Source organism: Podarcis erhardii (genome assembly GCF_964252035.2).
Source record: "Podarcis erhardii genome assembly, chromosome: 9".
Classification (NCBI taxonomy): Eukaryota; Metazoa; Chordata; class Lepidosauria; order Squamata; family Lacertidae; genus Podarcis; species Podarcis erhardii.
The window spans coordinates 79183256-79195497 of record NC_138512.1 but is presented as its reverse complement, the minus strand read 5'-3'; the positions used below and the strand labels follow the sequence as shown (position 1 = coordinate 79195497).

The 12242-nt window shown below is 42.9% G+C and overlaps 1 protein-coding gene across 3 annotated transcripts in view; it reads right to left on the bottom strand.

The window, feature by feature from the left end:
* The window catches only part of ZNF638 (zinc finger protein 638), a 71769-nt gene that overhangs the window by 16821 nt on the left and 42706 nt on the right, over positions 1-12242 (bottom strand). For 2 of the 3 annotated variants that reach the window (XM_081876588.1, XM_081876589.1), the window contains exons 5-15: positions 11563-11864; positions 9770-10059; positions 9109-9255; positions 8451-8582; positions 5086-5498; positions 4895-4950; positions 3823-4203; positions 2831-2880; positions 1864-1995; positions 1557-1685; positions 69-110 (exon numbers count right to left, since the gene is read on the bottom strand). In XM_081876588.1, coding sequence (XP_081732714.1) covers positions 69-110; positions 1557-1685; positions 1864-1995; positions 2831-2880; positions 3823-4203; positions 4895-4950; positions 5086-5498; positions 8451-8582; positions 9109-9255; positions 9770-10059; positions 11563-11864 — 2074 coding nt within the window. The remainder of the gene's footprint in view (positions 1-68; positions 111-1556; positions 1686-1863; positions 1996-2830; positions 2881-3822; positions 4204-4894; positions 4951-5085; positions 5499-8450; positions 8583-9108; positions 9256-9769; positions 10060-11562; positions 11865-12242) is intronic. The other variant, XM_081876590.1, reaches the window with a different exon arrangement.

The following is a 12242-nucleotide window of genomic DNA, read 5'->3' as shown; positions in this document are numbered from 1 at the left end:
ATGATCGGGATCAAAATGATTATAGGGAAAAGCACTACATAACAATTTGTAACACTTCTGCTGCTTACCTTTGGGTTGACATCTTTAATCATAGAAACAAATATAGCTTCCTAAAGAAAAAGGGATCAAAAATATTTATTTAAGAAAACTAAAGGTGTCTGCGGATTTACAGATTATACATAAATCACAGCCATTTTCACTGGGTCTCGTTTTGATTTGTGTTCAGCACAGTAACCCTCTTAAAGCATTCAGCCTTGGCTCCACTTTGCAAACACATTCTCCATCCCCTTTCACCACCCCATTCCCATGCTGAAGATATACCTATCCCCCAGGAATACCACTCCATGCCCCTGACAAATGGGGCTCTGGCTCATGAACACACACTTGTTTTTCATAGCTGTTTTCCAGCACTGCTTTAATTGGTCTTCCAACTCCAGGAAGAATTGCCCAAGATGTTAATTCATGATTATTTACTGGATTAAACAGGCAGACGGATACTTTGCACATCATGGTAAGCCATGGTTTAGCACTATGTGGGTGAGCTGAAACAAGCCTAACAAATTCTCAGGCTTACATGCTCCCTCCTTCTTCCATAGAGGAGCAAGAAGGATTTCGCTAGCATATACTTTCATTTTCACAGAATCCCATCTTGGCATTGGGCACAAACCAGAGAATGTAGTTCAGACCAAAAACTGGCCAGATTCTAAACAAATCTCCACACCTTGAGTTATGAAGCTGGCTTACTCAATCAACCAGGGATTGAGTTAAATCATGACTCTCTGGTTCATGTGTAATGCTGAGCCAGGATCCTATGAAACAGAACGGAAACCCTAGCAAAGTCCTTCTCCCAGCTGGGTAGCAGTGGGAGCAGAAGAGCATGTGGACCCAGATACTTGGCTCAGCTCCTGCACACAGCACTGAGCCATGCAAACCAGCCCAGACACACCAAGCACAGAACCTCAGATCATCCTAATTGGCACTGCTGCCTCTGCAGTCTAGGTATCAAGCAAGTTGTTTATAGAAAGAAAGGCCAGAGGGCAGGGTTTGAAACAGGTCCTACAACACATTTGCTTAAAAAAAGGGGGAAACACAACTAAATCAAATGTGAGGAAGCAGAGGACAGCAGCTCCTAGCAGACCATCTGCCGATGATCAAAGATGTGACTGCATTAATTGGTTGTAGCACAGGCAACTCAGAATTTACGCAGGGGTTACGTTCCTAGGCACCATGCGGTTAAGTGAAATTGCATAGCATAGAATCTTAAGAGTTGGAAGGGACCCAAGGGTCATCGAGTCCAACCCCCTGCAATGCAGGAATCTCAGCTAAAGCATCCAGGGCAGATGACCATATTTGAAACATCATTGAAAAAGCCGGCAAATACCCTGTTCCATCCCCACTTCGCCCCCCAAACGGTTGATGCAACAAAGAGCCTTGTGGCACCTTAAAGACAAATAAAACAGATAGCATTATAAACGTGTTCGTCTTTAGAATACCACAAGACCACATTGCATTCTCCCCCTGCCCCCACCATTTTTCTTAATGTTTTAGTTACCAACCTCATCTTTTATGTCTTTGAATTCAGGTGCCAAAGTAATGCTCAGTTGGTTCTGCTCCGCATACATTGGAAAGCAGGTATAAAATTGCACCATGGAGTCTGCAGTTTTGCAACTCATTTCTAGGTATGCCTTTTGAAAAAGAAGGAAGAAATCTATATCAGCCACCTGAAGCCAGATAATCGCCTCCTCCAAAGTTACAATATGCAGAAATATTATGTGGTTTTCCATGAACGTTCATGAAAATACTGCTTTATGGAGCATTTCTGCTTTTTATTTAGATGTCCAGTGAAAAATGGCTTCTCAATACCTTTTTATGTGAAGATAAAATTAACACATCTTTCAGTTTTCCAAAGGGCTTGGTTAAATTAGAAATCTCATCTGAAGTTAATCCTGAAGCAGGCAGGTTAGAAATCAAAACCACACACATCTCTTCTGCTTCCTAGAAAAGCAAAACAAAAACAAAAAATTAGAATTATTATCAACAAATTTTCACATAACATTATCCTGCTGTTTCTTATTTTTTTCCAAACCCAGCCCAAATTTCTGCTGTCTATTCTAATCCATCCGTATTCTTTTATTTCTCCGTTTCATCACTCTAATCCTGCTAACATCTTAATCTGTTTACAATAGTTTTCAAATATTCTACAAATCTTCCTGATCTCTTATTCTACTAGTTAATTTAGCCATTTCTGACTATTCCATCAATTTCATCTGCCATTCCTCCTTTGCTGCTATTAAACCCTCCTTCCATTTTTGAGCATATACCATTCAGGCTGCTATTGTTCCATACATGAACAGTTTTTTTCCTGATTGCTTAGTATATCTAAAATTACTCCTAAAAGAAAAGCTTCTGGTCTTTTTACAAAGGACCTTTTAAACATGTTTTTCAGTTCTTTATAGATCATCTCTCAAATGAGATGATCTGAGCTCTGAGCCCGGCTTTGGCTGGGGAGGGCAGGGTATAAATAAAAATTATTATTATTATTATTATTATTATTATTAAAAGTCCTTAGCCATTTTGCATGTCCACCACATAGGATAAAAAGGTGCCTTCCTTCTCTTTACATTTCCAACAGATAGCAGATTCTGACTTATACATCTTTGCTAACCTACTTAGGTTAGGGGGTCAGATACCACCTATATAACATTTTCATGAAATTATCTTTTAGTGTGCTGCATGCTGTAAATTGTAAATCTTTCTTCCATAGTTTCTCCCTTGTTTGCAAAGCATTTTGAGGACAAAATTGCTTGCATCCACCGGGATCTTGGCTCACCTTTGTGACCGATTCACTTGCTTCAATGTTCTTTGCAGCTTCTGTCACATCTGTATTTAAAAAATAATTTTGTTAAAAGATGAAAAAGTAATGTGGCTGTCACTGATGAAGAGTTCATTTGGGGAGCTGAAAGCCCAAACCCCAGAACAAGGAAACCCCAATTTTAAACTGAGCCAATCCTTTTGTTCCAAGACTATTGTCTTATGTGGAACAGGTAAAAATTTACCTCAATGAAAGCAACACTTTTCAGGCTGCAATCCTATAGTCCAGTGGTTCTCAACCTGTGGATTCCCAGATGTTGTTGGACTACAACTCGAAGATCTTCTTCCTCTCTTCACAACAATCACCTCGGGAGCCTCTTGACGTTTTTTTATATTCTTTATTTACAGTATTTACAACCGGTCATTAGCACATCGTTATCATCCATCAGAGTCACTCAGTTCAGATCTCTGCTGAGGCCTGCATTTGCCCCTCCAGCAACTCATAATCCCTTGCTAGCTAGGGGTGATGGGAGTTGTAGTTCAACAATATCTGGGGACCCACAGGTTGAGAAAGGCTGCTATAGTCCCTTTTCTGGGAATAAACCCAATTAACTTGTTCTGCCTGGACACTGAGGTCCAGCACCAAGGGCCTTCTGGCGGTTCCCTCACTGCAAGAAGCCAAGTTACAGGGAACCAGGCAGAGGGCCTTCTCGGTAGTGGCGCCCACCCTGTGGAATGCCCTCCCACCAGATGTCAAAGAGAAAAATAACTACCAAACTTTTAGAAGACTTCTGAAGGCAGCCCTGTTTAGGGAAGCTTTTAATGTTTAATAGGTTATTGTATTTTAGTGTTTTGTTGGAAGCCGCCCAGAGTGGCTGGGGAAACCCAGCCAGATGGGTGGGGTATAAATAAATAAATTATTATTATTATTATTATTATTATTATTATTATTATTATTATTATTAGGGCTGACGTCTGAGTAGGATGGCAGAAGTGAGTCTCCAAAGATACCTGGCACTTCTGCAGGTGGGCTCGTTTCTTTGGCTTTGGATTTTAGAGCTTCCTCGGGTTCTGACGTCTTCTCACTCTCTACAGCTTTTGTGGCTTCCTCAGGCTTCCTGGAACCACCGTGAGGCTTCTTCTGTTTCACAGCAGCCTTTGTCCCTCCAGTCTCGTTTGCCTTGGACTTCACAGCTGTCTTGGGTTCTGCTGTCTCCTTGCTTCCTGCAGCTTTCGGGACCCCCTCAGGCTTCTTGGGGTCTGTAGGCTTCTTTTGCTTCACACCTGTTTTTGCTCCTGCGGTCTTTTTGACATCTCCAGCCTTTTTTGGTTTTCCAGCCACTTTTGTCTCTCCAGCCTTTCGAGAGTCTCCAGATTTTTTGTCCTCATTTGCTGTGATCAGACAAAACATTCATCTGGTTAGAAGGGGCTTCCTGTTTAAGTTATTAACCTTAAAAAAGACAGTGACTACAGTGGCCCCGAGACTATGTTCAGACAACTTAAGAAGGTTCAGAAATGCACAAAACAGGAACTCAGTTCTGGTAACAGAATTATAGAATAAAGGAATCATTAAAATGAACAAATATTTGAAAAGAACCAAGGACTTCCAACGAGAAGTATATTAAAAAGATAACTCTCCTCTGCACCGTTAACAAAAATACAGCCCAAGAGATTAGTAAGAAGGATTTCAGTTTGACATATTTTGGTGGGAAAGTATTTATTAAAAATGAATAGGCTTCAGTGATCCAAAAATGTAATTGTTCAAGGCCTCATTTTGCTGAACTTGCCACCCCTGAAAATCATTACCCACTTCTCCATGCAACTACCACATTCTTCAACACATTTTCATCTGACAGGGATCCACATATATCAGTAAGCCTGAATGATGGGAAGACTAGGCAAGAGTCTTCTTCAATTTTTTCACCCACTCTCATTTTCATCTGACAGGGATCCACATATATCAGTAAGCCTGAATGATGGGAAGACTAGGCAAGAGTCTTCTTCAATTTTTTCACCCACTCTCAGCACACAATGCACCAAACTACAGGAGACGGAGCATAAAGGAAAAGCAACCAGAACTCACAGGCAGTGGCCCGTGACGCAGCTGCCGAGGACGTTTTTGCAGCAGTTTGATCTTTCCTGAAAAAAGGAACAAAATTGTGGGTTAATTGCTGGATACAATCCCATTAAAATAAATCACAAGTTGGAACAGAAAACAATTAAAAAGCTGATTTAAAGAATGTGATAGGCCAGACTAAGTAGCGTCATACTTACGATGCACTTGCATGTGACTTCTTGACATTGTGTGAGCTCGAAGGAGCTTTCTTAACGTTCTGGGAGGTTGTGGAAGGCTTCTTGGCATCCTGTGAACCTGGGGCTTTCTTGACGTTCTGCGAGGTTGAGGGAGCTTTCTTGACATTTTGTGAGCTTAGAGAAGCTTTCTTGACGTTCTGGGTGCCTTGAGAAGCTTTCTTGACATTCTGTGTGCCTGAGGGAGCTTTCTTGACATTCTGTGTGCCTGAGGAAGCTTTCTTGACATTCTGCGTGCTTGCGGGAACTTTCTTGACATTCTTTGGGCTTGGGGGAGCTTTCTTGGCATTCTGAGAGTCTGGGGGAGGCTTAGCAACCTGTGTACCTGGGGGAGTTTTCTTGATACTCTGTGATGGCTTCTTTTCATTTCCTTTGATCTGAAAAAGATAACACTCTATGTTCTCTTTTATGAATATACCCATGCACAATCTGTGCAAAAAACCCTTAAGCTTCAGAAATACCTTTCCCCAATGACTGAGCAGAAAGTCACATTGCTGTCCTAACAGCTGTATGCATAAACAGCAAACCAGATGCAGAAATAAATGGACCACTGTTATAACTGCTGGGGGGGTAGGGAGAAGGAGAGAGATCAAACCTTCCCTCCACATGTGGTGTAGCCCCAATGAAAACTGGCTTCCTTGTGCCCAGTATTAGATGAGAATAACAACTCCTCCTCCTCCTCCTCCTCACAATGCAATTGCTAACAACACACTCAGTGTTGGGGTCTACTTTGATTCTCTGGCATTCATTACTCAACTTAACGGCCTTTTCAATACCTATCTACCCTTTTCGGTTCCTCCATGCACATTTTCTGCTTCAGTAGGGTCACAAATGGAAGTCACAGATATTGGGATGCAGTCCTCTGGCTACAGTTCTTCCACACAGACTCAGCAGGCTGACACACAATTTCTGAACCTTTTCCAGCTCTACAATTTCCCCTTTCGATGTGAGGCACTACCCTGGTACCCGTCAGTGCAAGTGCTCCACTACTGAACTAGCAGATTCTGCATTACTTGCAGCTTCTGGATAACCTTCGAGTGCAGTCTGACATACCGTGCTTTAGAATTAATTCACTCAAGAGGTTCCCCGAGCATGCTGTAGGAAAAGTATACCTGTCCAGGAATGGCTGTAGCTGGTGAACCAAAAGGTGTTCAGAGCCACTGAGGTTGCCTGGGCCTCTAGAAACTGGATCAATGAGTACCCCAAGAAAATGTATCTCATTTTTCAATGGGACTGTCTTCCTGCCCATAGTTGGCTACCTTACTAACTGCTAGACTTGAGGAAACACCAACTCCCAGGGTTCCCCCCGTCCTCAGTCAGCTTTGTTACTGGCCAGCCCATCACTGTGTTCAGGGCCTGCTCCAGAACCCACCCAGCTCTCCCAGTAGCTTCATATATGTGAGATATCGATCTTCCAGCTCGATCTATTAGGCGTGACCACTGATTAGTTTACGATCTCAATCAGCCGTTTACAGCGTCCAGCACACTTCCTTCGGAGCTGCGCAATAAATTCTGCTTCGCCCAGTCACGCCTTAGCAGAGTAGCATACAGCGGTGTAAAGCTGTCAGTTTCTTCAGACAAACATACAAAGACAGGTCTGTCTATTTACAGCTCTTTATTGGTAGATTTCTCAGAAAAACTGTCCATCACTGCTTGCAGCCATGGTAAAACATGTCTCTCTCTCTCAAACACACAGAGAGAACAGAAAGTACAGGAACAAGCTCCTCCTTAGCTTCTAAAGCTGACGTCAGAAAGTGACGCACACCTCAGAACACTTAACCAGTTAAGTTCTGAACTGTCACACCCCCTCTTGCGTTGCTTTCTGACAAGACCTGTGTAACATCTTCAGCAACACCCTGTGAGATCAATCCCTTCCCCAATGCCTTGTGCCCTCCCTTGGCGTACCTGTTAGGCATCTGTGGAATAACTTCACAACTCTCAGAATCGCACTGTGCGAAACTTACCCACGCACCTGTGGCCTGGTACCTCTCAGGTGGAATACCCTTGGTTGTGCGACTGGATCGCCTAGGCACAAACTCTGGTGTTTCCTCTGGCTCACTGTCACCAGCAGGTGTGTCCTCTGCATCACGGGATTCCCCCTCTGACTTAAAGCGTCTTCGAATCCTCTCCATTACACTCACAGGAGAACTAGGCTCACTCTTAGCTTCTAAAGCTGACGTCAGAAAGTGACGCACACCTCAGAACACTTAACCAGTTAAGTTCTGAACTCTCACAATATAGGCATTAAAGAGCATGGGAGAGAAAATGGAACAGTTCTGGTCACCTCACTTGAAAAAGAGTATTGTAGAGTTGGAAAAGGTTCAGAAAAGGGAACTCAAATGATCAAGGAGATGGAGCGACTGCTCTAGGACAAAACGTTGCAGCATTTGGGATTTTTACATTTAGAAAATAGGTAAGAAGTGACATGGCAACAATTTATAACATTAAGCATAGAATCATAGAATTGAAGAGTTGGAAGGGACCCTGAGGGTCTTCTAGTCCAACCCCCTGCAATGCAGGAATCTCATGGCATGGAGAGAGGTTTCCCCTCACCCTCTCTCCCAACACTACTAGACAAAAGAAGATCCTTCTTCATGCCGCACACACTGTGGAACTCACTGCAACAAGGGGCAGCGATAGCCACCAACTGGATTGGCTTCAAAAGACAATTAGATAAATTCACAAAGGACAAGGCTATCAATGGCCATTAGCCATGATGGCGCCATGATCTGCCTTCATGGCAGGAGGCAGTAACTCAGGATTGCAAGAGACAGCAAACTAATAAAAAAGGCTATGCTTGAAGCAGAGGAAGGACAAAAAAGTAGTGGGAAAGTAGACGGAGAAATGCTATTGGTTGACAGACACCTACTTTGCCTCTGTCTTCACCCAAAAGTAAAGCAATGCCCAACCTGGTGATAACAGAATGAACAATGCAACAGCCAGTCTCCTAAGAAGACATGCCTGGCACCTAACACTGCTATCACTTAAATGTCTTTATTTTAAAGTTTTTTTAACTTTATTTTTGTTCATTATTTTTATTCAGTTAGATGTTTTTGATTTTATTAATATTTTGATAAAAAAAACAACCTGCTGCTGTTGTTATTATTTTGGTTGTCCTGAACTCTTATACAGCTGTAAAATGTTCTGAATCGTAAGCAGGGCAACCTAGTCAGATGGCCAGGGTACAAATAATAATAATAAAAGGATGGTGATGGAGGGAGGATATAAATGCTTCAAATAAGTAAGCAGCATATACACCATCTTCGGGTGGGGAAAGAAACCTTGTCAGATGCTGTGGAAATAAGGCACCTTAAATTACACAAGCTTACCAGGCTGGGATCCACTGTGGACTTTTCTGCAACACTTATTTTCACACGCCTGCCATTAACCAAGACTGGAGATGTTTCACCATATTTGACAGCAGCTGTTACCGCCTCCTTATAATTCATTTCAAGAAAGGCCTAACAAAAAGGAAAAGTTTCATCATTTACATCTTGCTCTAACCTTTTACATTGTGGTTTTCAGATTTGAGTGAAGGAGCATCAGGAAAATTGAGAATGGGAGCCAAGTGGCCAAAGTTCACAGAAAACTTTTAAAGTGGTTTTGCAAAACAGCTGTAGCTAAACAGTCTAAAGTTTCTAAAGTGAGGTTTAAGATAGTTTTTCCATTACTACTATCGGGAATTTTAGACTGTTTAGCTACAGCTCACCTCAGCACCTCCAAGGGATGTCTTCAAAATTCTATCCTTACTCCAGCAATCAGTCAATAATCTATCAATAAGCACATTGATTACACAATTAAACAATGCACAGTGTGCCATGCTTACTACTAGCAGTTGTGCAGTGCTGCTGTGAACCACACCAGAGGCTATACGTAGGACCTCTGGGGTCAGTATACTGGGTGTTAGGATTACCCCCAGCTAATGTGACTTACAGAAAAGATGGGATATTTTGCAGAAACTCTATGTTAGGAATTTAAGGTACTTACCTCATTTCTAGCACGAAGCACCAAGATATCACTAACTTTTCCAAAGGGCTGAGCAATTTTTTTAATATCGTTATCAGTATAGCCATCATCTGGTAAATCAAATATTCGAAGAATCGTACCACAACTCAAGGCTCTGTCTGTCAAAAACTGAAAATGAAACAGTATTTCAAGCATATTTCAAACCAGTTACTGATTTGTGTGCTTGCTCTCTTGCTCTCATGCATGCAGGCAGGGAGACACAGAGAGACACATCAAAACAGGCAAAGTATAGTGCACTTAAAGGAGCATTGCGGGAAATGCAAGAATGGATTAAAAAACCTGCATATTACATCTCTTGAAAAAGCATTGAAGTGACTTCACAAACTATCTAAATGAAGGTCTTTTCTCAATATTTCATCCTGATTTAGTATGGGGTATGAAAGATGATGGGATGTGGCTGCAAACACAAGGGCAGGCATGATTGTTAATGACTGGATCAGAGGCAGAAAGCTTTCTCCCATATAAGCAAAAAGCTCCCGTTTGGTCCCACAGAGAAAAGCCCATCTACATCTAGGGACCAGAGAGCCAAGGACACCAGAACTCTGACCCTGCACTGACCCTGCATAAATCCAGATCCAGACCTCACATTAAGCCTAAACCCCTTCACAGAAGACTTACTGACCTGGCTGCAGGGAATGGGTTGAGAAACATTTGCTTCCTCAGCTACGACTCCGTCTTTGTTTGGGACATCAATATCCGATGAGCCATGAGGAGGCAAATCTTTCTTGGAAGACTTTGGAGGAGCCGTAGGATGGCTTGGGGTCTTCTTCACACTTCCAGGAGTCTTCTCTGGCTCAAGCGGTATCCTCTTTAAAGCGGACCCTCGGGTGAGCGCTTGGAGCGATTTCTGTTTGTTGTACTCTTCAACAAAACTTGGACCCAAACATCTCACCGCTTCTTCCAAGTCCTTACCTGAATGGAGGGGGAGAGATACTGAATGCACTGTTTTGCCAGTGTACGTGGAAAAAGCATGCCACTGCTTGTTGATCCTGGACAAAGAAGGCAAGGGCACACACAGCGGCTGCAGCAGCAGCAGCAGCAGCGAATGAAATAAGGAGCTGGGCACTATTTATACCGGGGTTGTCAACCTGGTCCCTACCGCCCACTAGTGGGTGTTTCAGGATTCTAGGTGGGCGGTAGGGGGGTTCTATGGCACAAGCTGAATCCTCCTTCCATCGAGCGCTGGTGGGTGGTAAGGAAATTTTACCATCAAGAAAGGTGCATCAGTGGGCAGTAGGTATAAAAAGGCTGACTACCCCATTTCAAACTTTCCTACAGCTTTGTATATAGACTTGCCCCCCCCCATACAGTTCTAAATCACAAATTTAATAGTAACAACAAAAGCACCCCATAAAATCCATTATAAGTAACGACTATGCATTTTTCAACTCACAAATTACAATCCAATGGGGAACCCCGATATTTTAAAAATCTTGTCCTTTTATGTAAATGGTTTGGGCAACCCAGCTAAGTGACGTAGGGTTGAAACTCCAAAATCTCATGGCACCATGGGCACCATCTTCTTGGACTAAAATACAGGACTATGACCCAAGTCTCATGAACAGCAAGGTTGGTATGTTGTGGTGTTGTTCATGCAACATAAAATTTGAAAAAAATAAATAATTTAAAGCCGTTTCTCCCACCAAAAGGAATACAGTGGTACCTTGGCTTACGAACTTAATCCGTTCAGGAAGTCTGTTCTTAAAACTTTCCCATAGCAGCGGGGGACTCAATTTACAAATGGAACACACTCAACAGAAAGCGGAATATGCTCTGCTTCCAAGGCAAAGTTCACAAACCAAAACACCTACTTCCGGGTTTGCAGCGTTCTTAATCCAAGTTGCTCACAAACAAAGCTGTTCTTAAGCCAAGGTACCACTGTAGTAATTTAGTTACCCCTGAGCTCGAGTGAATGAATGGAAGGCATAACCAATGACACAATACAGTGGTGCCTCTGGTTACATACGCTTCAGGTTACAGACTCTGCTAATCCAGAAATAGTACCTCGGGTTAAGAACTTTGCTTCAGGATGAAAACAGAAATCGTGCTCCGGCGGCGTGGCAGCAGCAGGAGGCCCCATTAGCTAAAGTGGTGCTTCAGGTTAAGAACGAACCTCCAGAACGAATTAAGTACTTAACCCGAGGTACCACTGTATTCTCCTTCCCTTAACACCAGACCAGACATGATGGGCCACCCTCTACGTATCTGTGTCGTCTGTGTCTGCTTTTCTCTCTCACACACCTGTCCAGGAACAATTGGAAGCACATTTCAAAAATTGTTCTTTTGCAGCTGCATCTTTATCTGCCTCCCACCTCACATCACATCTGGGTGTGCCTTGATGGAAATGGCTTGGCAGATCAGATCAGGACCACGGCAAGGCTTAAGAAGGCCCACAGGCTGGAGCCTCCATTTTACCTGGAGATCTGGTGGATCTTCTTGATCTTCTTTCTCTTTCTTTTTCTCTTTCTCTTTCTCTGCTGTAAGATCTTCGATAGCGTGAAGAAAAGAAATGAGGGCGTCGTGGAGACCTTGACCTATACCGGGGACCAGGCAGATATCTTGGGCTTCGACTTCTGGGTCTACGGCGCCAAGGGCTCCTAGACCGCGAGCGAGAGCGGCGCCAGGCATGGCCAGAGCTTGAGCGTCTTGAGCGTCTTGGACTAGAACTGCAAGAGCGTCGCCTCGGTGTATGGTTTTCCTTTCGGTCACTTTCATGTCTGTAAAAACAGAAAAGGTTGTTCTTCCCCAACATTCTGTATTTAATATGAAATAAGTAATCCAATCTAACTGGACAGTTTTTAAAATGTTTTAATTTTTAAAAAATACCGTATTTTTTGCACCAGAACACTCACTTTTTTCCTCCTAGAAAGTAAGGGGAAATGTCTGTGCGTGTTATGGAGCGAATGCCTACGGATGGCGGGGGCTCTGCTGCAGTTGTGAGCAGAGGATCCATGGTTAATAATAATAATAATAATAAATTTTATTTATATCCCGCCCTCCCCAGCCGAAGCCGGGCTCAGGGCGGCTAACAACACTAAAACAGTACAACATTATAAAACATTATAAAAATGGATTAAAATGAATTAAAATCAAAA